The sequence below is a fragment of the Giraffa tippelskirchi genome, chromosome 6, assembly GCF_054371585.1.
Source record: "Giraffa tippelskirchi isolate mGirTip1 chromosome 6, T2T-mGirTip1v1.2.pri, whole genome shotgun sequence".
Classification (NCBI taxonomy): Eukaryota; Metazoa; Chordata; class Mammalia; order Artiodactyla; family Giraffidae; genus Giraffa; species Giraffa tippelskirchi.
The window spans coordinates 45,488,774-45,515,681 of NC_137280.1; the positions used below are offsets into that span (position 1 = coordinate 45,488,774).

Here is a 26,908-nt window from a genome sequence, read left to right on the forward strand (position 1 = left end):
AAAGGTTGATGAGGATATTGAAAATTTGGAATTCTTACACATTACTGGTGGGATTGTGAAATGGTACAACCACTTCAGAAATCAGTTTGGTAGTTCCTTAAAAGTAAATACAGAATTAACATATGACCTAATAATTGTACTCCTAGATAAATACTCAAGAGGAATGACTGAACATGTTCACAGTAAAACTTGCACTGAAATATTCCTAGCAGCATAGTTCATAACAGTCTAAAAAGCAGAAACAACCCAAATGCCCATCAAATGGTAAAAGAACAGGAATGAAGTGCTGGTCCATCTCCTTCAGCTGGTTCAGGCATCCTTTTCAGGGATATATTGGGTAAAGGAGGCATAGTAGATCAACAGCAATAACAAATACTTTATTTGTTCCTGGATTTTCTAATTTGTCCCTAGTTACATCTTATTGTATGTGCTGCCCTGTTGTGCCTATTAGTGTGGGGAAGCCAGTCCATGGGTACCACTGAGCACCCCACTGGAAACAGCACTCTTCTCCCACCCTGAAATTGACAATATTTGCTTTCTCAGACAATATGCTATTTCCATTCCCTAATGCTAAGATGCATATTCTCTGGGTGTGTATGTGTGTGCTCAGTCATGTCTGACTCATTGCAACCCTATAGACTGTAGCCTGTCAGGTACCTGTCCATGGGATTTCCCAGGCAAGAATACTGGAGTTTGCATTTCCTACTCCAGAGGACCTTCCCGACCCAGGGATCGAACCTGTGTCTCTTGCATCTCCTGAATTGGCAGGCGGATTCTTTACAACTGTGCCACCTGGAAAGCCCATTCTGTGGGTGGATTTCCCCAAAAGGACTCTTCTATAAATCACAGATAATATGTAAGACCCAGAAAGTCTATAAAGGAAAAAGAGGTTACTCTGATTGAAGATCACAGTAGTCCTGACAAACTCTATGGAGATGCCAAAAAAATAATCTCAGGCATTCTGGTATGAACTGGAAAATCAGCCTACTAGTACTGACTGTGGGATTTGCACACAGTTTTTTGGCTCTCACTCAAGGCTGCTGCTACTTAGCAAAGATGACTAAGAGACCACCTTTCCCTGCCTCTCTCATGCTCTCCATTTCCTTCTAGTGTCTCTTAACTCACAGTCTTAGAAAGGGTTTACAGGAGGGATGGATAGAGAGAGAGGGAATGTAAGTATGTAGACTGGTGCTTTCACAGAGAGAGAAAATATGAGGAAAACAATGAGAAAAAAGTCGTTGTAATTAAAACACTTTTATGCATTTTGTTCAAAATCAACCAAAAATTACCCATAATATTATATTCCCTAAACCCTCATAATGTTTCCCTAGATCTTGACCTTGATGCTCTTTTCGTTTTTCTCAGTATATAATGTGACTTTCCCGCATTTCAAAAGCACATATAACTTCTTCTGAAATATATATAAATATTTTTATCTTGTAACACTTTTTTTCCCAGAGTAGACTCAATGCGACTCAATGCTTGAAACTGAGCTAGCCACTTCTGCTATAACTGGAAATGGGAAATGACCACTTTCAAGTTATAAATGGGAAATTGAGGTTTAGAGAGGGTAAGTGATTTCTCAGAGTTGTCCAGTGGAGTGGGCAAGCTGAGATTCCAACCTTAGTCTCTACTGCTCTAAAGCCCCAGTTCTTTTTCACATAATAAGAAGTAGTCTTTTAGCGTAAGTGTGGACTTCCCTGGTGAGCCAGTGGTTAAGAGTCCACCTGCCAATGCAGAAGACACGGTTCAACCCCTGGTCTGGGAAGATTCCACATGCCACGAAGCACATAAACCTGTGCTCCACAACTGCTAAAGCCTGTTTACCTAGAGCCTGTGCTCCACAACAAGAGAAGCCACCACAAGGAGAAGCCCTCACACCACAACGAGAGAGTAGGCTCCCTACCCCTTCCTTGCTGCAACAAGAGAAAGCCCACACAGAGCAACAAAGACGCAGTACAACCAAAAATTAATTAATTAATTAAATAGAGTAGATGTGTACTTAATGCGGCCCAAGGCCCTCCCTCTCTCATGAATCACAAAACAACCACTAAAAAAACTAGAGATGGAGAGGATATTGTACCAGTTTAAAAACAAAAGAACTATGAAGTTAAAGTGTTTAAAACTGAGATAAAGTGGTCCTCGGTTTCTGGCTGATGTGTGTTGGTCTCATTTCTTCCTTCATGCAGAACGAACCATGGAAGTCATATTTCAATCTCTCCAAGGGTAGGGACTTTCCCCACACCAACAGCCCCTAGAAAGTAACAATCAATCATGTCTGGCATAACGGAGCCATTTTACGATGCTTTATTTTTTTCTAGAGAACTATCACTGTCTGACATTTTGGGTTGCACGTATTTTTTCCAAGTCTGTTTCCAGCCAGAATATAAGTTCCTAGTGATCAGCAGTGTTAATTTTTCTTTCCAGAGTTTATCCCAGTACTTGACACAGAGTGAGTCTTCCATAAATTCATTTTGGTTCAAATGAACCATTTCTGTCACTTAAAACATGTACTATATTCATCACTCAAACCAAACCTTTTAATCTAGGTGTAGGAAGTCAATTTTATGGAAAACTTTGTAACTGTAAACAATGATAGCAGTCCCTTTTTGTCCTTATCCATTTTCCTTTAGGTCAGTTTTGCTCACTTTTTTTTCCAGTGGGAACTTACTGAAAATAAATCTTATAACAGAGGTTGAGGGAAGAAAAGGAAAAAGAAATGCATAGCAAAGTGAAACATAATATAACATATCACTAATGATGTCAGCTTTCTTAACTGGTAAATCCTAATATAGTTAGTTTGAAATTAGCTAATATTTATAAGTGCTGACATTTATCTTTTCTTCAGCATCCTATCACCAACAATCATTGCCTTTTGCTTTATCAAGTCAATATATAAATAAACTCATTATTTTAATGTCATGATGTATAGAAGAAATGGTGAACAATTTTTGGTACAATGACATGAAGCAAATCAGTGAAAAATCAGCAGGCTATCTGGAAACAAATTTCTCCTAACATTCTCAGGCTGCAGTTTCTGAGCCAGTGTCACTGTATGTTCTCTATAATCCAATTTCTTTTTAAATGGCTTTCCGTTCCTTTTTTGTGCTCTATTGATGTTAGGCATGAATGAATGCAAACACTTGCACCATCAAAAACAAACAGCACCCTACCACCCGGAATGCCCTGGCAGGAGTCCACAAAAACAAGATTTAACTCCTCAGAATGGCAGTGGGTAGACAGAATTAATGGGTGGTCTTTCCAGAAAAATGGCTTATAAACTTCACTGAAATAGTAATTTGCTGCCTTGGTATCAGCATTTGTTTGCTTGTTATTGATATCTTAACTGTTACCTTAAAAAGAAAATTCAGGATATTTAATAGGGAAATTTAATTTGAAACTCACAATTCTCCAAACCACTTTTTTTTAAAACCACACAAGTTTTGCTGATAATTATTGACAATGTGTATTATTGATGTACTGACATTTTACTTTTTGGTTGATATGACTTAGTGTGACTCCTAGGCAACAAATTAAACTTGTTTTGCCCATGCCATTCAAGGCTTTGAAGCTGTATGAGTAGAATTTTCTAAAAGTCAAACCAAGACACTCAATGAATATATCAAAAAATCTAACTTGTAATGCAAAAAATAAAAAATAAAGTTATAAGGACACTGCTATATTATATTATACATAGAACATTCTTTATTTACTTAAAATTGTTTTGTAATGGTTTCTTTCCCTGATGATCTGAGGGGAAAACAGAGACATTTTGGGTTAGAACCTTAATATATCTTGGTGATCAGACATCTATTAACTATGCATTTTTCCACTTGCCAAATGATGTCATCTGTTTGTTTAAACCATACAAATTGAAGCAATGTCCACATCAGATTAAGGTCACTAAGAGTTAAGGGAATAATGTTACCCTGGAATAATTTTCCAGCTTGAAAACATAAGCTTTCTTCCATCTGCACTTTTCTAACAATGTGTGAAATATTTATGAAACAAGTTACAATTTTATTTCTTGTTACCATGCTAATCAACACATTTTTTTACATTCCTGATAGTTTAGCCACTTCGTTGCACATAAAACTTTACAGAGCAACTTAATGTGGGCTGAATTCCTCTTTTTCTGATCTCTTGAAAATCAGAAGTCCTACCAGTGGTCACATATATATTATATCCATCAACTGTTCCCAGAGCAATGTATTAGTTTCAGGACAGATCATGTCTTCCAACCAGGTTCTGAATGAGAAGGGCTCTTGTGGCCTCTGGCTGTATGCCCTCAGTTTGATAAGAGTAATAATGTTCTGGGCATATGCTATGCAAACTTCCTTCTAGATACTGTGACCCCATACGTAGCTCACAAGCAGTACAGTACTTGAAAAAGAGATTGAGGAAAATGACAATTTCAAGGGTACACTCCACCTCTTTACACTAACTTGGTCACTGATGGGTTCTTTGCAGAAGCTCTGACCATCCATTGAATCTCAATGACTCTTGGGTGTCTTGGGGCTACAGCACTATTTCAAGAAAACAACATATCCTTTAAGCTTTTAACCTTCCAGTTTTACCTGAAAAAAATTATTTCTTGACCATGAAACTCTGAGAAACAAACAAACACAGAAACAAAAACACTGCCACCCTATACTGTCTTATTGTCCTGGATGATGAGCTATAGTTTTCTCCAGAGTCTGTAAGAAGCCTAAGGCAGAAGATTCCTTCATGTCAGGAAAACGAGGCTCCTTTTTCTTCAGTGCCTGAGTACTTTAATGTGGGCCTTTCTAAAAGAGGGGGGAAAACTCAAAACATTTTCAACTCCTTAAGTATTTACATGGGAATTATCCCAGTGCGTGGGAGAAAAAGAAGAGAAACTCCTTATTCCTTGAGAATCCTGCACTGTGATCACTTGGTTGGCTGTCTATACATACATGACCCTATCCAGCTATCTCAATCAGGTCTCCTGTACTGCAGGCAGATTCTTTACCATGTGAGCCACCAGGGAAGCCCTTAGAGGTTAGGAGTTCATCTTATATGCAGGTAGTTTATAATTTATAATCTAGTTTATCATTGGGAAGCTGAATGTGAATAATTTAGGGCTATATAATGGGTTTGGTCCTTTCCCAATGCAAACCTTCAGTACTTTAGTAAAACATATTGATTTCATAGGATTTCCTTTCCAAAAAAAACCTCCTCATATCCCAATCTTCTACAAATAATATGAAGGACCAAGGACCAAGAACCAAGCACCAACCCCTCCCAGTCAACCTGTAAATGTACAAACATACTATAAAGTTCTTTTTAATTGCCAAACGACTCTTTCATACTCAGGATGCCTAAATATCATAGCATAAATATTTGCAGTTTTCTTCATACCCCTAATCAAAAAAATCAATCCACCCGAATATTACTTGTCTGAAGCAATGTTTCTAGTGGTGTTTTCATTTTATTGTGGCATTTCTCTTAATGATGTCAAATAATATTCTCTGATTTTTCTATTTATTTTTATTCTCTTTTTATTTTTCTAAGCCCATGACAATTACAATTAAACTTCCCAAGGGGTAAAGGCAAGGAAAAGCTACAAAAATCTGATTTGATTTTCCTACACTTCCCCCGCTCCCTATTTCCAAGCCACTAATCCCCTCTCAAACTGTACAATAGAACAGCTAGACATAAAGCAAAGGAGATAAAACTGGCCAGCCAGGGCATTGTTCTTGCTAATCTGCACCATTTACATAAGGGTTAGAAGACTTGTTTTATCATTTAAACAGGCTTAAAAGCCTCTTTGCAAATGAGATTTAGTTCCTACAAAAGAATGAATTCTAGCTATTTGGTGAGCTTCTGCTAGCCCAGCACTGGGAGCTGACTCGGCAGTTAACTTAAGCTACTTCTTTGGCCACATACACTACAGGCAAAGATTGCTTCCAGCTGCCAAAACTGAAAAGCATCAAGCTGATTAAATTCTTTCCAGGAGGTGAACAAGATGAGGAACAGGTTAAGAGGCCAATAATGTCCGCTCTTAAACTGTACCTGGGCAAACTGTCCTTTATGCAGGTGCCTTAGAAGTGGCTTTGAACTTCTCGAGTCCCTTGAATCTTCTTTTGAAAAGGAACAGAAAGGCAGACAGCAAATGAAATTCAGAGGCAGAAAGTTTTAGAATAGTCTCCAACTGTGAAGTAAATACAATCTAAACTCTTTGATTCATTGTTGGTCTGAGTGGCACTGGGCATGAGGATAAACTGTACAACTAACTCCCTTGTTAACTGAGCACAAAAGATAACCAGAAGGAAAAGATTCTGTTAACACAGAGTGCACCCTTTGCATCAAAATCTTAGATTTAAAAAATCAAGATCATGTTTATACATAGATACACCTATAATCTGTTTTACCTGGCACACCTTGAACAGATGTTCAATGTGACTTTGGCCTGAGGTTCAGCAGGGTAAGTAGCTCGACTTTGGTTAAATTTGCTCCCAGAAGGTGTCAGGGTAGTTACTCCCTCCATTCTTAAATCATCAAGATCCTCTGTAACAACATAAACAATTGCAGATAAAAAAATTAACTCTAATGGAATTAAGATGAAAAGTCCATGTTTTCAGATACCTGCCAGTAGATGAAGAAAAATGTTATATTTTCACTTCTCAAAATCTTACTTCATTATCTTTCAAATCATTTCTAGATGTAGCTGGAAAAAATTATACGGGAAAAAGATGAGAGATCAATCTGTTTGGATAATGAATGGGCAGACCACATATAGAACATGGATCCACAACTTCTACTGTAACCGTCCACAGAAGTCAACCATAATCTCTACAGCAATTGGTACCAAATGGTCAAGACTTGGTCAGTGACTGCCAGCTTCCAACTAGGAACAATCCACAAGCATGTGCATGCTCAGTTGTGTTCAACCCTTTGCGACCCCATGTACTGTAGCCTGCCAGGTTTCTCTGTTCACGGGATTTTACAGGCAAGAATCTTCCTGCATCTCCTGTATTGGCAGTTGGATTCTTCTAGCACTGAGCCACCTGGGAAGCCCAAGAACAATCCAGAGGAAGACAAATATGCTCCCAAACCAATTACATTAAATCATTCACTTCTAATTTGCCTGTCTTGAGCTTCCCCATCCAACAAACTTCAAACAGAATATACCTGAGGCCTTCTCTTTTTGACCCAAAATCTTTCCTTTTTATCTTCACTGGGGGAGGACAAGAATACACCTGGATAGTCATACCCCAGGTGTTCATTGAAATCTTCTATTTCATCCAGGCCCTCAATCAACATTTAAAAGGTCTACATTTCTCTTGTAATTTAGTTCTAACCAAATTTGTACATGATCTCCTACTTTATTCACAGTATAAGGAACCTTGTAAAAAGGATTCTATTTACTTGCTCTGAGCCTTAGCAAAAGAGGGACATAAAGTTTCAAAAGATAAGTCATAATTTTGCCAAAACATAATCCATGACTGAAGTTATATAAGAAGGGAAATCACTCTTTTCTGATAAGGCTGTAGACTATCCAAACATCTGAACTTTCACAAAACCTCCAAGGGAATTTGTAGGTTAATTGTGTTAAAAACATGACAGCATACTCATAATGAAGTTGCTCATACCAAGTCCAAAGTCATCAAACTGAGACTTCATTAAATTACAGTTTAAGCTCTCCCAAAAATGGAATCCTAAATTGTGAGAGTTTGTTCGTTTCCAAGGCAAATCATTCAATATCACGGTAATCCAAGTCTATGCCCCGGCCAGTAATGCTGAAGAAGCTGAAGTTGAACGGTTCTATGAAGACCTACAAGACCTTCTAGAATTAACACCCAAAACACATGTCCTTTTCATTATAGGGGACTGGAATGCAAATGTAGGAAGTCAAGAAACACCTGGAATAATAGGCAAATTTGGCCTTGGAGTACAGAATGAAGCAGGGTAAAGGCTAATAGAGTTTTGTCAAGAGAACACACTGGTCATAGCAAACACCCTCTTCCAACAACACCAGAGAAGACTCTACATATAGACATCACCAAATGGTCAACACCGAAATCAGATTGATTATATTCTTTGCAGCCAAAGATGAAGAAGCTCTATACAGTCAGCAAAAACAAGACTGGGAGCTGACTGTGGCTCAGATCATGAACTCCTTATTGCCAAATTCAGACTTAAGCTCAAGAAAGTAGGGCAAACCACTAGACCATTCAGGTATGACCTAGATCAAACCCCTAACGAGGAAGAGAGAAATAGATTTAAATAGATGTGATAGAGTGCCTGATGAACTATGGACAGAGGTTCATGACACTGTACAGGAGACAGGCAGCAAGACCATCCCCAAGAAAAAGAAATGCAAAAAGGAAAAATGGCTGTCTTAGGAGGCCTTACAAATAGCTGTGAAAAGAAGAGAAGCCAAAAGCAAAGGAGAAAAGGAAAGATATATCCATTTGAATGCAGAGTTCCAAAGAATAGCAAGGAGAGATAAGAAAGCCTTCCTCAGTGACCAATGAAAAGAAATAGAGGAAAATCAGGAATACCAAGGGAATATTTCATGCAAAGATGGGCTCGATAAAGGACAGAAATGGTATGGACCTAACAGAAGCAGAAGATATTAAGAAGAGGTGGCAAGAATAGACAGAAGAACTATACAAAAGATCTTCACGACCTAGATAATCACGATGGTGTGATCACTCACCCAAAGCCAGACATCCCAGAATGGGAAGTCAAGTGGGACTTAGGAAGTATCACTACGAACAAAGCTAGTGGAGGTGATGGAATTCCAGTTGAGCTATTTTAAATCCTAAAAGATGATGCTGTGAAAGTGCTGCACTCAATATGTCAGCAAATTTGGAAAACTCAGCAGTGGCCATAGGACTGGAAAGGGTCGGTTTTCATTCCAATCCCAAAGAAAGGCAATGCTAAAGAATGCTCAAACTACCACACAATTGCACTTATCTCACACGCTAGCAAAGTAATGCTCAAAATTCTCCAAGCCAGGCTTCAACAATATGTGAACTGTGAACTTCCAGATGTTCAAGCTGGTTTTGGAAAAGGCAGAGGAATCAAAGATCAAATTGCCAACATCTGCTGGATCATCAAAAAAGCAAGCGAGCTCCAGAAAAACATCTATTTCTGCTTTATTGACTATGCCAAAGCCTTTGACTGTATAGATCACAATAAACTGTGGAAAATCCTGAAAGAGATGGGAATGCCAGACCACCTGACCTGCCTCTTGAGAAATCTGTATGCAGGTCAGGAAGCAACAGTTACAACTGGACATGGAACAACAGACTGGTTCCAAATTGGAAAAGGAGTACATCAAGACTGTATATTGTCACCCTGCTTATTTAACTTATATGCAGAGTACATCATGAGAAATGCTGGGCTGGATGAAGCACAAGCTGGAATCAAGATTGCTGGGGGAAATATCAATAACCTCAGATATGCAGATGACACCACCATTATGGCAGAAAGTGAAGAAGAACTAAAGAGCCTCTTGATGAAAGTGAAAGAGAGTGAAAAAGTTGGCTTAAAGCTCAACATTCAGAAAACAAAGATCATGGCACCTGGTCCCATCACTTCATGGCAAATAGATGGAGAAACAGTTGAAACAGTGGCAGATTTTATTTTTGGGGGCTCCAAAATTACTGCAGATGGTGATTGCAGCCATGAAATAAAAAGATGCTTACTCTTTGTAAGAAAAATTATGACCAACCTAGATAGCATATTAAAAAGCAGAGACATTACTTTGTCAACAAAGGTCCGTCTAGTCAAAGCTATAGTTTTTCCAGTAGTCATGTATGGATGTGAGAGTTGGGCTATAAAGAAAGCTGAGCGCCAAAGAATTGATGCTTTTGAACTGTGGTGTTGGAAAAGACTCTTGAGAGTCCCTTGGACTGCAAGGAGATCCAACCAGTCCATCCTAAAGGAAATCAGTCCTGGGTGTTCATTGGAAGACTGATGTCGTAGCTGAAACTCCAATACTTTGGCCATCTGATGCAAAGAGCTGACTCATTTGAAAAGACCCTGATGCTGGGAAAGATTGAAGGCGAGAGGAGAAGGGAACGAAAGAGGATGAGATGGTTGGGTGGCATCACCGACTCAATGGCCATGAGTTTGAGTAAACTCCAGGAGTTAATGATGGACAGGGAGGCCTGGTGTGCTGTGGTTCATGGGGTCGCAAAGCATTGGACATGACTGAGCGACTGAACTGAATCAGTCAGGAATCACCTGGTCAGCACCAGTGAGTTAATGTCTGACAGACCTCTGCTGTCCCCTAAAGCAAACTGCCTTCACCACAACATATCTGGTTTTTGCTAGTTTCTGTCCATAAAAGTCTTTCATTAACAATCAAATATTGCAAACAAGTGTCAAATGGCTCAGTCAGTAAAGCGTCTGCATGCGATGGAGGAGGCGCCAGTTGAATCCCCGGGTCAGGAAGATCCTTTGCAGAAGGAAATGGCAACCCACTCCAACATTCTTGCCTGGAAAATCCTATGGACAGAGGAGTCTGGTCAGCCATGGTCCATGGGGTCACAAGAGTAGGACACAACTTAGTGACTAAACCTACCTACCTACCTAAGTCATAAACAGACTTTCTGTCATTTGAAGAGGGTTAGTCAACAGATTCCCTCTATAGGGAACTAAACTAAACCCTTTGATTCAGAAGTTTTGGGTTTATGTTCTCCAAACCCAAGTGGACATTGTCTACTTGCACGTGAGCAATCTAGGCATGTCTTTTAGAGTTTTAACATAACTTCATGGGAGTCAAAACATTCATCCCCTTGACCTGGTCATAAAGGCATAGTTCCCTCTTTGTAGGGCAATAATCACTGCTTCAAAATTCAGTGCTTCTGCTGAACTAGTCATAAGTGCCCCTCTTGTTCTCATGGTTCCTCATGTGGCACAGATATTACTACTGCCAGAGAACACACAACCTTTTTTAGTTAGGCGATCAGCCCCTGATGAGATTCTGTTAGTCTTTCCCCCTCACACTACTATTCATCGAGACACTGTTCCTGTCCACCTTCTTGTCTCTACCAAGGGAAGGGAAACTTAACATTTTCTTAGCTCACTTAGGAACTTGCTATATCTCATTCAGTGTTGTTAAAACTCTGACCTAATATTATTTGGTGACAAATCATATCTCAAAACTTGAAACTGGAGCAGAACATGCTAACACCCATTGAAGCTTGCCTTTACAATACAGCCCTCCACCTGAGGGAAAAATTTGCCCCAAGGGCAAAACCAAAGCACTTCCTTGACCTTGTCAACTGGTCAGAGACAACAGTGGTGGCTCAGATAGTAAAGAATCCGCCTGCAATGCAAGAGATCTGGGTCCGGGCAAGAATCTTCCCGACAATCCCTAGGTCGGGAAGATCCCCTGGAGAAGGGAATGGCTATCCACTCCAGTTTCTTGCCTAGAGAATTCCACAGACAAATGAGCCTGGCAGGCTGGAAAGAGTTGGACATGACTGAGTGACTAAAACAGATACATACTGGGCATGATTTAAAAACAAACAAACCAAAAAACTATTACTTTGGGTTGCTTTGGAAGCCAAGAGTCAATTCTGCTGGAACCTCCATCAAAAATGGACAACATATTTAACATACCTTTAGGTGTACTCCTAGTTCATACTGAGGTATCTGCTATAAAAGTTGAGGCTCATGAAAAAAGAAATGACATGGAAGCTAAAAGATATACTCCAGTACATCATTTTGCTAAATAAGCAGTCTTTTCTCCTTTTTCTCGTCTTAAAAATAATCATTAATGAATTTATTTGGCTGCACTGGATCTCAGTTGTGGCATGAGGGATTTTTTTTTCCATTTTCTTTTTTTGGGGCTTCTGAACTCTTAGTTGTGGTATGTGCGATCTAGGTAACTGATCAGAGATTGAACCTGAGTCCCCTGCATTGGGGCTGCAGAGTCTTAGCCATTGGACCACCAAGGAAGTCCCAAACAAGTAGCCTTAACCAAGGTTTGGATCCTATTAAAATTCTTGAAGGGTGAATTCTTCAAGAAATTCAAAGTAACCATTATAAAATATCAATATTTAGCCTTTGAACTTCACTCAGATCATCTCTGGTACTGTAGGCACTAGATGGTTTCAAGTGGACATTTGCTAAATTTCTCCATGAAACTACTCATCATGGTATAGACAAACTGGTTACTATTTTAAATCAACATGACTGGGGAAACTTCTAAAAGACAGCTAAGGTAATTTTTTAAGTCATGTGGATTTGTCAACAGCATAATTCTAGAAAAAACTATACAGTTTTACATGTGGGAAATGGTCAGGGACCAAAGCTTGAAAGCCCTGTGAAAACCTCATAACATTATATTATGTACCTTCCACTTTGCATGAGATCTGAACACACTTCAGTTATTAAATGTCTATATTATTTCAGGATGAGTTTAAACATCTCTTTGCCAAAAAGCTATAATCTTTACAGTTGCTAAAGAGCTGGTCTGTTTTGTGTTTCTAATCTTGTGAATATAAACTGTTATATCAACTGACAGTTGTGAGAGCTGAACTGTAAAGAAGGCAGATTTTTTAACACTAGGGCCAGCTGGGAAGCTCCCACCACCTCTGGACACATGGTTTATTTCCCTGTGAACTGGTAACTGGAAGGCCCAAGGATTTCAGTATGTTACCTATGATACTTTGCCCTGATGCATGTAGACATTGCAAAATGTTGCAAGAGACTAGTATACTAAGCTCAGTTCTATCACAAACAGGTTAAAGCTGCATTTAAACATCTTAAACAACCTCTTCATGACATTCAACTATAAGATTTCATCTGTCAGAGAGACATCAGAGACAAGTTGCTCTTGAACCTCACTGGAAGGGATTCTATCAAATACTGTTAACAACAAATACAGAAGTCAAGCTCCCTGGAGCAAATTCTTAGGCTCACATTTTATGACTAAAGAAACAATCTAGAACCAACAAAATTGGAAGCCTTCTCTAATAGGGGACCTCAAAGTGAAGATTCTCAGAGATTCTCCTGAAACAGTTGATTTTCAAAATATATAGACCAATGACCCAAAGCTCTCAGAACGACTCGATCACCTCAGATCATGGACAGCTTCTGGACAAGATATTGCATCAAAACCTTTAATTACTATTTTGTTTTTCATCTCCTTACTTAAAATCATTCTTCTTGTAGTTTCTATAAATTCCTGGTCATCACTCACCCCTAATGGCCCTTCTTCTTTTATTCCCTTTGTACTAAAATTGTTAGAGCATAATCATTCTTACACCAATCTCAGATTTCCTGAACAGCAGCCTTCAAACTTACTGATTGCTGGATATGCTACTCCTCACCAGACCCCTGTGATACAAACCAGGGACAATTCCAGTCTCAACAAATGAGATAAGAGAGAATTACAATCAATGGCATTTCACTTGAACCTATGTGGACAAATGGCCCAAAACAAATCAGTCTGTGACTGTTTATGTTGTTCTTTTATAGAAAGAGAACAAATTATTATGCTCTAGTAATTAGCGCTTAGGTAATCCTAAATTTGAATTTAGAATTTCCTAAAAGGACAAGCCTTGGAAGGAAAGTTACAACCAATCTAGACAACATACTAAAAAGCAGAGACATTACTTTGGCAACAAAGGCCCATCCAGTCAAGGCTATAGTTTTCCAGCAGTTATGTATGGATGTGAGAGCTGGACTATAAAGAAAACTGAGCACCGAAGAATAAATGCTTTTGAAGTGTGGTGTTGGAGAAGACCCTTGAGAGTCCCTTGGACTGGAAGGAGATCCATCCAGTCCATCCTAAAGATCAGTCCTGAATATTCATTAGAAGGACTGATGCTGAAGCTGAAACTGCAATACTTTGGCCACCTGATGCAAAGAACTGACTCGTTAGAAAAGACCCTGATGCTGGGAAAGATTGAAGGCAGGAGGAGAAGGGGACAACAGAGGATGAGATGGTTGGATGGCATCACTGACTCAATGGAAATGAGTTTGAGTAAACTCCTGCAGTTGGTGATGGACAGGGAGGCCTGGCGTACTGCAGTCCATGGGGTCGCAAAGAGTTGGACACGACTGAGGGGCTGAACTGAACTGAACTGAAGCAACTTAGCACACACACAAGGGCTTCCCTGGTGGTTTACATGGTAAAGAATCTGCCTGCAGTGCAGAAGACCTGGATTTGATCCCTGGGTCAGGAAGATCCTCTGGAGAAGAGAATGGCAATCCACTCCAGTATTCTTTCCTGGAGAATCCCATGGACAGAGGAGCCTCGTGGGCTACAGACCATGGAATTGCGAAGAGTCAGACCCAACTGAGCAACTAACACATACACACACTCTACTTTACACGGATTATAGATCAGTCTCAATTCCTTGGCAAGAGGCAAGATAGAGATGGACAATCTCTGTCACCAAACTCGATCCAGAGTCTGAGATGCTTTTATGCAGCCACTCTCTCATCAGATGCTCACCATGATAATACAACATTGAAAAGACTGACTATGGAAACAAGTGAACATCATGAAGCAGTAAAGACTTAGATGTTAAGTCTTGTCTTTTGGCCAACTTCTTGCAAGGGAGAGAATGACTAAAAGAGGGGACTGAGAGACTGAATACAGAAACAGACAATGAACGATCATATATGACATCAGAGCACTGACCCACCACCTCTGATGGAAACAATCAGTGAAGCCAAATCACAAGCTCTGCATCAGTTGGCCTCAAACATTCAGGACTTGGTTAATAGAGGCCAGATTTCAGCTTTTTGCCCAACTCAGAACCAAGCAGAGAAAACCAAATATGCTCCCCAAGCTAAATGCATGTTTCCACAAATGGCAACCTTCAAATATCTAAAGGTTTGTCCTTCAGAAGAGATATTAGAGTTCCCAAAGTCAGTATATGGAGGAGAGACTTCAGCCAACTAGAAATTTCTTTGAAGCAACCAGTAATACTTTTTTCATCAAGGAATCTCACAATTCTTAAGGTTAACAGTAGTAAAGAAAGATTATGTGAAAATAACTTGATGAGAATTTTTAAAAATATACTTGTTTTATTGTGATACTCTGAAATCAAACTATGTAGTGACTGTTAACGTCTAGTTACAAAATTAGATAACTACTAATATAATGTAATGTGATCAGCTCTATCTCAGAAAAAAACAAAAATCAATGTTTTATATTTATATTTATGGAAAACACATGAAAAATCAACTAACTGAAGATAAAAACAAATCCACAAAACTGCCAGTAATTATCCATCAGCACTTGGCATTATTTCATTTTAATCATGTAGATTAGCTTCAGCTTTCTAACTGAAAGCTGAAAGATAAAGGAATTATTAGGAAGTTGAATAATTAGGTAACAGTTGAGTGAAAATATACAAGCCAGACCAGGTGGTAAAGGAATCTTCAGAGGGGTGTAAGAACATGAAAAAGCAGAAATTTGAAGGGACACTGTGCTTTAGGGAAAGTTATGCAACTATATGACCATAACCTGAGATGCATAGGGACAGCAGAAGGTAATACTGAAAAAGAGTTCAGTCTCAGATGATGAAAGGAGACAGAGTCATCAAATCTGTGTTTTATAGAGATAATTGTGGCTGTATTTATTGAAACAAATAATTTCCTAAATTTATAAAATTGCTTTCCTGATAACTCAAGATAGGAATTAAGTCTTTCTTATTTACTATCATAATCTCACTTTCTTAGAAGTGTGTCTAGTACAGGGTGGGCATTCACTGATATTTACTGACTACTAGACTTTTTTTTTTCGTCTGCAAATGACAGTCCTGAGCTCCCCTGAGACATCACTCAAAGCACCAGTCTCAAGAGAAGATTTTTGTATAATTCGACAAACTTAGTTAATTGACTATTTGACAAATTGATCCTTCTGTGGAATTGGCTTCTGGAAAATGGGACTTTGAAGGAATACATCTGTTGTGCTTGCCCACAACTGTGTGGCAAAGTGAAAACTGGAAATAAGCAGACGAGGCAGGAAGAAGCCCGCATCCTTCACAGTGTGTGTATTAGCTGCTGAGGGCCTGGGGCAAAGAAGTAGCAAGAGAGAGAAATGTGTCAGAAGGTAATTTCAGAGAAAGATTTGACAGATTGTAGTGAATGATTGCACATGAAATCCTTGCAGGTTTCTCCATATTACCACTTTTAGGGAATATACGAAGAGATCATATCTTTGGTTTCACACTTGCTTAGATGGAGCTATTGTCAAGACATCTCTATGGATGTTTGGTAGGCAGTTAGAAGGGCAAGTATGGAGCTGTGGAGTGTGGAAAGAAGCTACAGACCATATGGCTGAGAAACTTGATAGAATTATCAGCACAGCAGTTGAAATCAAGCAGTGATACTTCTTATGTCTAACTTTCCTTACAAGTGAAATGTGTGCCTGATATGAAAGGTAGATTTTAAAAGAAGGTAAAAGAAGGGGGCGGCAGAGGATGAGATGGTTAGATAACATCACCGACTCAGTGGATGTGAATTTGAGCAAATTCTGGGAGATAGTGGAGGACACGGGAGCCTGGAGTGCTGCAGTCCATGGGGTCGCAGGGTCTGATATGACTTAGTGACAGAACAACAACCATACTTATTCTTTTTCACATTAGAAAGCCCAAAAGCGGTCATTTATTTTTAAAGATAGCCAGGTGGTGCTAGTGGTGAAGAACCTGCCTGCCAATGCAAGTTTGATCCCAGGTGATAGATCCCTAGGTCAGGAAGATTACCAGCAAGAGGGCATGGCAACCCACTCCAGTATTCTTGCCTTGAGAATCTCACTGACAGAAGAGCCTGGTGCGCTACAGTTCACAGGGTTGGAAAGAGTCAGACACGACTGAAGCAACTTAGCACACACATAACTTGGCATGCATCTTTTGAATCACAGGGTGACTATCGAGAGAAATGAACTAATTTATGACTAAAGACACACGCACTTTATCTTCATGCAATCCAAATAACCAAGAATTAATCAAGCAAAGAATCGTTTTCATTTAATTTAAGGAAGTAACAGCTGCCTAGATGAAATAATCCTAGGACTTTCATTTCATTCACGTATAATCCATGAAATAATTTACAGCTGCTTGAACTAGACAATGTGGGATATGAGTGAATTTTCACATCTGTTTCTAGGAACTTTAGAACAAAAATTAAAAACTTTCCAAACATAAGTCTCTTCACAGTGATTCAGTGATGGGATACAAGAGAATTATATGGCAGTTTCCCCTGGTATGTTGATTTACATCTATAGAGATGATTTGGTCAGATATTTTAAACAGATGTTATATATTCTGAGTGAATTATTAAAAATAAAACAAATGTTAAGAAAACATATAAGAAATTAGACACGTTTTAATGAAATATTTACGAATACTTTTTTTGTTATAGTATAGACGGCTACACTATTTCCTTAAAAGGAAAGAAAGAATTAAGAGCAAAACATAATTCACTTTTCTGGGACAAATTCTGGTTGAAAAGTGGAAGAAGGATGTTGAGGCCATTCTTCTATTGGTTCCGTGTTTCTACAAGCATGCTCCAGTATGAGTTCAGTATTCTTTCTCAGGATATCAGAACAGTACAGCTTAACCGAGTTCATAATTCATAAGAACAAAATGGCAGATATAAGAAATTATATGCTGGAACTTTTATTAGAATAACCTAAGTTTAAAAGGGGGCTTCTCAAGTGGCTCAGTAGTAAAGAACCCGCCTGCTAAATGTAGGAGATGTGGGTTTGATCCCTGGGTGGGGAAAATTCCCCTGGAGGATGAAATGGCAACCCACTCCAGTATTCTTGCGTGGGAAATTCCATGGACAGAGGAGCCTGGCAGGCTACACGCCATGGGATCACAGAGTTGGACACAACTGAGTGACTGAACATGAACACAACTTTAAAAATAATTATGTTAGTATCTCATTAAAAAAATAAGTCATGGAATTTAAATGCTGTGATAAATGTTCCCATTTTAATAAAAGAGTAAGTTACAGAATGTTTATTTTACGTGATTATATGAGATCAATAAACAAAGTGATTTGGCCAGGGTTAAGTTAGGGAAAATGTTTGTGTAAACTTAAAATTACATATCTTTTTTATCTTCTATTGTTAACTGAAAAGCACAAGAAACTTCCTGAGATATTTTTTGTTAGCTATCAGTTCCTGTTTAATTTCTCTGACCATCAACAGCCAAATACATAATGACCACAAACATTTGTAAAAATTTATGGGCTGGAACTTGTTCACTTAGATTGCAAATGAATCACAAGACTTGTATTAATTGAACCCATCATTACATAAATTGTGAAAGCTTCTCTGTTAGTCAGAAAAATTAAGACATCTGGGCGTGGTTTTCTCCTTCCAGTCTGGAAGAAAATACTGTTTAAATTTCTAACAAATTTAAACCCAAATGCTATTTAAAGTCTGATTTTTGCATCAGAGTACATCTATATTTTCTTTGGTTTGCACCTATCACAAATTCAAGACGTTATATTGTATTCACCAAAAAAAAAACAAACCAAAAAACAACCTGACATTTTCCTGAAACTTCTGTCACCCTTTGGCAGGTAGAGGTTAAAAACATAAATCACAGCAGGATCCTCCATGATCCACCTCCCAGAATATTGGAAATAAAAGCAAAAATAAACAAATGGGACCTAATTAAAATTAAAAGCTTTTGCACAACAAAGGAAACTATAAGCAAGGTGAAAAGACAGCCTTCAGAATGGGAGAAAATAATAGCAAATGAAGCAACAGACAAACAATTAATCTCAAAAATATACAAGCAACTCCTGCAGCTGAATTCCAGAAAAATAAACGACCCAATCAAAAAACGGGCCAAAGAACTAAACAGACATTTCTCCAAAGAAGACATACAGATGGCTAACAAACACATGAAAAGATGCTCAACATCACTCATTATTAGAGAAATGCAAATCAAAACCACAATGAAGTACCATTTCACACCAGTCAGAATGGCTGCTATCCAAAAGTCTACAAGTAATAAATGCTGGAGAGGGTGTGGAGAAAAGGGAACCTTCTTACACTGTTGGTGGGAATGCAAACTAGTACAGCCACTATGGAGAACAGTGTGAGATTCCTCAAAAAACTGGGAATAGAACTGCCATATGACCCAGCAATCCCACTGCTGGGCATACACACTGAGGAAACCAGAATTGAAAGAGACGCGTGTACCCCAATGTTCATCGCAGCACTGTTGACAATAGCCAGGACATGGAAGCAACCTAGATGTCCATCAGCAGATGAACGGATAAGGAAGCTGTGGTACATATACACAATGGAATATTACTCAGCCATTAAAAAGAATACATTTGAATCAGTTCTATTGAGATGGATGAAACTGGAGCCCATTATACAGAGTGAAGTAAGCCAGAAAGAAAAACACCAATACAGTATACTAATGCATATATATGGAATTTGAAAGATGGTAACGATAACCCTATATGCGAGACAGAATAAGAGACACAGATGCATAGAACAGTCTTATGGACTCTGAGGGAGAAGGTGAGGGTGGGACGTTCTGGGAGAATAGCATTGAAACATGTATATTAGCATATGTGAAACAGAACACCATTCCAGGTTTGATGCATGAGACAAACGCTCAGGGCTGGAGCAATGGGATGACCCAGAGGGATGGGATGGGGAGGGAGGTGGGAGGGGGGTTCAGGATGGGGAACACATGTACACCCATGGCTGATTCAAGTCAATGTATGGCAAAAACCACTACAATATTGTAAAGTAATTAGCCCCCAACTAAAATAAATAAATTTATTAAAAAACAAACAAACATACAAGTCTCTTTATTTTAAAAATGACAATAAATGCACAATGAAGGAAAAAAAAATAAAATAAAATAAAAATGACTGAAATTCCAGGCATGTGGACTAATGTCAGGCAGGGTTAGATAAGCAGACTGGTGTGGTATGCCTGAAAGCTTGGTCACGACTCTAAGAGAAGTAAGGACACCTCTTGATCAACACAGAAATCCAGACACAGTGTCTGAGGAGGACCATCAACAATCAGATGTGAGGGGTAGTGGGTGGTGCTAGTGGTAAAGAATCTGCCTGCCAATGCAGGAGATGCAAGAGAAGTAGTTTCAATCCCTGTGTCGGGAAGATCCTCTGGAGGAGGAAATGGCAACCCACTCCAGTATTTTTGCCAGGAGAATCCCATGGACAGAGGAGCCTAGCAGGTTATAGTCCGTGAGGCTGCAAAGATTCAGACATGACTGAGCACACACACATTCACGCATGCACGGGGAGGCCTTTAACAGATCAGCAGAACTAACTAGAAATGTTCAGGAATAGAACTGGAAATAGAAATCAGTCAGGGACTTCCCTGGTGGTCCAGTGCTTAGGATTCTGCTTCCACTACAGGGGGCATGGGTTATATCCCTGGGGAACTAAGATCCTGCATGCTGCTCAGTGCAGCCAAAAAATTAAAAATAAATTTTTAATAAAATAAAAATTAGGCCTGGAAATTAAAAATGAGAATAACAGCAATATTGACTAAAAAAGAAATGAGGCAACTCAAGCACAGTGTTAACAGTGTAGAAATGGGCAAATCAAGGAAGGCTGGTTAATCTAAAAGGCTGGGGTTAAATTATTAATTTTTGTAGAATGATGGGTAAAATATGTAATTATTTCAAATATGAAAATCAGATAAAATCTTGCAGAGCTCAACATTTTAACCACCATTTAAAAGTGTTCAGTTCAGTTCAGTCGCTCAGTCGTGTCCAACTCTTTGCAACCCCATGAATCGCACCATTCCAGGCCTCCCTGTCCATCACCAGCTGCCGGAGTTTACACAAACTCATATCCATAGAGTCGGCGATACCATCCAGCCACCTCACCCTCTGTCGTCCCCTTCTCCTCCTGCCCCCAATCCTTCTCAGCATGAGGGTCTTTTCCAATGAGTCAACTCTTCACATGAGGTGGCCAAAGTACTGGAGTTTTAGCTTCAACTCAGTCCTTCCAATGAACACCCAGGACTGATCTCCTTTAGGATGGACTGGTTGGATCTCCTTGCAGTCCAAGGGACTCTCAAGAGTCTTCTCCAACACCACAGTTCAAAAGCATCAATTCTTCGGTGCTCAGCTTTCTTCACAGTCCAACTCTCACATCCATACATGACTACTGGAAAAACCATAGCCTTGACTAGACGGACCTTTGTTGGCAAAGTAATGTCTCTGTTTTTTAATATGCTATCTAGGTTGGTCATAACTTTCCTTCCAAGGAGTAAGCGTCTTTTAATTTCATGGCTGCAATCACCATCTGCAGTGATTTTGGAGCCCAAAAAAATAGAGTCTGACACTGTTTCCACTGTTTCTCCATCTATTTCCCATGAAGTGATGGGACCAGATGCTATGAACTTAGTTTTCTGAATGTTGAGCTTTAAGCTAGCTTTTTCACTCTCCTCTTTCACTTTCATCACCAGGCTCTTTAGTTCTTCTTCACTTTCTGCCATAAGGGTGGTGTCATCTGCATATCTGAGGTTATTGATATTTCTCCCGGCAATCTTGATTCCAGCTTGTGCTTCTTCCAGTCCAGTGTTTCTCATGATGTACTCTGCATATAGGTTAAATAAGCAGGGTGACAATATACAGTCTTAATATACTCCTTTTCCTATTTGGAACCAGTCTGTTGTTTCATGTCCAGTTCTAACTGTTGCTTCCTGACCTGCATACAGGTTTCTCAAGAGGTGGGTCAGGTGGTCTGGTATTCCCATTTCTTTCAGGATTTTCCACAGTTTATTGTGATCCACACAGTCAAAGGCTTTGGCATAGTTAATAAAGCAGAAATAGATGTTTTTCTGGAACTCTCTTGCTTTTTCGATGACCCAGCAGATGTTGGCAATTTGATCTCTGGTTCCTCTGCCTTTTCTAAAACCAGCTTGAACATCTGGAAGTTCACAGTTCACGTTTTGTTGAAGCCTGGCTTGGAGAATTTTGAGCATTACTTTACTAGCGTGTGAGATGAGTGCATTGTGTGGTAGTCTGAACATTCTTTGGCATTGCCTTTCTTTGGGATTGGAATGAAAACTGACCTTTTCCAGTCCTGTGGCCACTGCTGAGTTTTCCAAATTTGCTGACATATTGAGTGCAGCACTTTCACAGCATCATCTTTCAGGATTTGAAATAGCAACTGGAATTCCTTCACCTCCACTAGCTTTGTTCGTAGTGATGCTTTCTAAGGCCCACTTCACTTCACATTCTAGGATGTCTGGCTCTAGGTGAGTGATCACACCATCATGATTATCTTGGTCGTGAAGATCTTTTTTGTACAGTTCTTCTGTGTATTCTTGCCACCTCTTCCTAATGTCTTCTGCTTCTGTTAGGTCCATACCATTTCTGTCCTTTATCGAGCCCATCTTTGCCTGAAATGTTCCCTTGGTATCTCTAATTTTCTTGAAGAGATCTCTAGTCTGTCCCAGTCTGTTGTTTTCCTCTATTTCTTTGCATTGATCGCTGAGGAAGGCTTTCTTATCTCTCCTTGCTATTCTTTGGAACTCTGCATTCAAATGGGAATATCTTTCCTTTTCTCCTTTGCTTTTTGTTTCTCTTCTTTTCACAGCTATTTGTAAGGCCTCCTCAGACAGCCATTTTGCTTTTTTGCATTTCTTTTCCATGGGGATGGTCTTGATTCCTGTCTCCTGTACAATGTCACGAACCTCCGTCCATAGTTCTTCAGGCACTCTGTCTATCAGATATAGTCCCTTAAATCTATTTGTCACTTCCACTGTATAATCATAAGGGATTTGATTTAGGTCATACCTGAATGGTCTAGTGGTTTTCCCTATTTTATTCAATTTAAAAGTATATTTAATTTTAATTCCCCTGGGGTGTGTCTCTGCCTGAAGCATTCATACAATTTATCTCTCTCAATAATGAGAAAGCATTTCTCATCAAAATAGTTTAGTTATGGAATGACTACTTACCCTGTTAGGTACCATTACATTCCAGTAGCATGATTTCAGCCACTGCAGGTGATACATCATGCTTAGACTTATTATTTTGTTTCTAAACTAATTATGAACACTATTTAATATAATTTTTATGTTCCAACTGACTCTATGTTAAATAAATAAGGTCCTATGTTGAGAAGTTCCTATGAGCACTGTATCAATTTGTTGCTTGCTAATGAACTTCGACCATAAACCTAATAATTACATGCTACACTATACCATATGATATTTTTATTCTTGATCTAGACTACTAACATTAATTGAGTTCATTCAGATAAGTGTCCCTGCATTAATTACATAATTTGCTAACTCAAAATAAGCCCTTTTGAGAGAATGTGGTAAATTCACCTACTAATTGCTATAGCCCTAAAGCTAGCAGTTTTTTAAGTTTTAAAAAAATTAAAAAAATTTTTTTTGGCTGTACTAGGTCTTCATTGTGGCACACGGCCTTCTCTAGTTGTAGCCTCAGGATCTCTCGTTGTGGTGTGTGGACCCATTGCCCCAAAACATATGGGATGGTAGTTCCTGGACCAGGGATGGAACCCATGTCCCCTACATTGGAAGGCAGTTTCTTTACTACTGGACTACAAGGGAAGTCCTCCTAGCAGCTTCTTCATCCAGTCTCTAAACTTGTCTTTGGCTTCCCTGGCGGCTCACTGGTAAAGAATCTGCCTGCCAATGCAGGAGATGCAGGTTTGATCTTGGGGTCTGGAAGATCCCCTGGAGAAGGAAATAGCAACCCAAACCTGTAATCCTGCCTGGGAAATCCCATGGACAGAGGAGCCTGGAGGGCTATAGTCCAGCAGGCCACAAAAGAATCGGTCACAAGTTAGCAACTAAACAACAACAACAACACACTTGTCTTTAGTAAAAATAATTCTGCCTGAAGCCAGGTGACTTCATACACATGACACAAATATAAAAAACTAAATTGATATGAGGTTAGTGAATCAACTCATAATTAGTTTACCTTTTTCTTGGATTTCAAATATAACAAGTCTCCCACCACCACCCCTCCTTTCCTCTTTCTTGTTTCTATCTTTATTTTTGCTTAAGTCTTAAGTTTTGATAGTACCCTTCCTTCACTTCCTTTATTCTTGCCTGGAGAATTCCATGGACAGAAGAGCCTGAAAGGGGTTGCAAAGAGTCAGACACAACTGTGCAACTAACACATTTCCTTCACTAGACCCTCCACATAGTAGATTTCTTTTGCTTCAAGGGTCCTCCATTTTATTTCCTTTGCATTTGGCTGTACTCTCCACTGAACTTTGTGTTGTTGATACTGAGATTTTCAACTCATCATGCAATATTCTCAATGAAGCAAATTTTAACCAACTAAATGCATGTTAAAAAGTAAAAATAAAATATAAAAAAAGTATTGTATTATGCTTTTATATTTGTTGGGATCCTAAACCCAATATGCGCTCAGTCACTCAATTGCATCCGACACTTTTGTTACCCCATGGACTATAGCCTGCCAGACTCCTCTGCCAATTGATTCTCCAGGCAAGAATATTAGAGTGGGTTGCCATTTCCTCCTCCAGGGGATCTTCCCAACCCAGGAATCAAACCTAAGTCTCCTGCATCTCTCGCATTGCAGGTGGTTTCTTTACCACCTATCCATCAGGGAAGCCCAAAATCCAACATGGTTAGTCTAAAAAAGACATTAAGTCTCATAACTGCCTCCTATCCTCTCCCCTTCAACCTTCCTTTATTTCTGCTTTATGTATAGCCCTTTGGGATAAAGAAAAAGAGAATCACATTTTTGGAAAAATAAGTAAAGAAGATCGTGGTGGCTGGTCATACACTGCAACTGCTGCTGATGGGCTGTGGCTGTGGCTGCCAACTTGTCCTCCTTGTGGTGCGCCGCAGGCTAGAGGCAGGCACAGGACATACCTTTCCCATCACTGAGATGCAAGCCACACGCCACAGGATGTTGCCACCCCGTCTGACACATTGTAAATCCTCTTTCTGTTAAGCACTGCTTTCTTGGAATTCACATGCTGTTCTCATCCCTTACACTTCAAGTCACAAGACATTGCCACCTCGCATTAAATTCTACAAGATTATTTTCAACTTGTTCCATTTCCCTGGAGAGTTGCCTCCTTGGATAGTTGCCTCTATCCATGTCCTTGGATAGCTGGAACTGTTCTTTAATAACATCATGCCGCATGATACTGCCTAAGAACCTCATCTCACTTCCTACATTATATAAATTTTTGAGTGTCTTAAAAGAAGAGTTGTTGTTTAGTTACTAAGTCGTGTCTCACTCTTTGTGGCCCCATGGGCTGTAGTCTGCCAGGCTCCTCTCTCCATGGGCTTTCCCAGGCAAGAATGGAAGAGGTTGCTTTTTCTTTCTCCAGGGGATCTTTCAGATCCAAGGATTGAACCTGCATCTCCTGCACTTGCAGGTGAATGCTTTACCACTGAGCCAGCAGGGAAGCCCTTAAAAAAGAGTATTTGGTGATAATAAATATATATTATATATACGCATGTATATAAACATCAAAAAGTATAATGAACTGATTATGCAATATACTACCTATATAGCACCCCAAGCCTCTTCCTGTGCCATGAACTATCCAAGACTATAAATATCTTCAGATCTCTGTACCTGCTATGTCTTCTCCCTGGGGTGCCCTTGGACCTAATATGACCATACTGTGCTTCTCTCCCTTCATTCAAGTCTTTGCTCAAAGACTGCCTTCGAAGAGGGGATTTCCTTGACTACTCTACCTAAGACAGCATCTTCTATTACTCTTTATTTATGTTCTCCTTCTTTGTCTTCAGCATGATGCTTACCTCCTGGAATTATTACACTTTACATTTATTTGTTCATCATTTGATTCCTCACTAATGAATTCTCGACATGGCAGAGAATTTCTCACATTTCCTAAACCTGAAACATAATATTAATAGATGCTCAATAGGTATACATTGAATGAATAAATGACTGAATCATTCAACACCATGATATACATGTCACTGTTACTCCATTTTATTTATAAGGTGTGCTATAAATAAAGCCCCTTAGAAAGTATGAAGGACTTCCCCAGAGCACATAGTATTAACTGGAAGAGGACTGCAACTGAAGCTCCACTGGTTTGACTTTACAGGTGAGAGTCAGCTTTTATGTACACACACAAATACCTGTAACAAACGACTTTTTCAAATTAGTTATGATATAAATTATTACACACAGGGTTATTCGTCTTCTGGACGTGCCCGGTGGCTTAGATGGTAAAGGATCCACCTGCAAAGTAGGAGATCTGAGTTCCATCCCTGGGTCAGGAGGATCCCCTGGAAAAGGGCATGGCGACCCACTCCAGTATTCTTACCTGGAATATTCTAAGGACAGAAGTGCCTGGTGGGCTAAAGTCCATGGGGTCGCAAGGAGTCCAACACAACTGAGTGAGTAACACACGCATACACACACACTTGCCTTCTATGTCTCAGAAAACTTATGTCAAGTTCTTCCATATATAAGATACTACTCTCCAATGCCAAATGTTAGAGGAAAGCCATCATTTGTTGAGTCCCTATTACATTTTAATTACTCTTTCAGGTGCTTTGAGAGGCAACATGTCATTCTGCTCCACACAACAAACCTCTAAGGTAGTGGCTCTCAATCCTGGTTAATTTATTCCTTCCTCTACTACAGGAAGACATAGGACAATATCTGAAGATATTCTTCCTTGTCATAACTTAAAGGAGGGTGTGTGTTAGATACTATTGAAATTTAGTGGGCACAGCCCAGCTCCTCACCACAGAGAATTGTCCAGCCCAAGATGTCAGTGGTGCTGAGGCTGAGAATCCCTGCTCAAAGGCTTGATTTATCCCCTATTTACCTGCATTATAGGCAGGTACCATATAGGAATAAAAGAGAAAGGTACAAAAAGTAGGGTACTGGCTGGAGATAGGGCAGTTTTTGAAAGCATGTAAAGTAAAGGCCAAACA

The 26,908-nt window shown here is 39.4% G+C and overlaps 1 protein-coding gene across 9 annotated transcripts in view; it reads right to left on the reverse strand.

Annotated features, from left to right (window-relative positions):
- Positions 1-26,908, reverse strand: part of C6H8orf34 (chromosome 6 C8orf34 homolog) — a 348,003-nt gene that overhangs the window by 124,543 nt on the left and 196,552 nt on the right. For 8 of the 9 annotated variants that reach the window (XM_081501834.1, XM_081501835.1, XM_081501831.1 and 5 more), the window contains one exon: positions 6,393-6,528. In XM_081501834.1, the coding sequence (XP_081357960.1) occupies positions 6,393-6,528 (136 nt within the window). The remainder of the gene's footprint in view (positions 1-6,392; positions 6,529-26,908) is intronic. The other variant, XM_081501833.1, reaches the window with a different exon arrangement.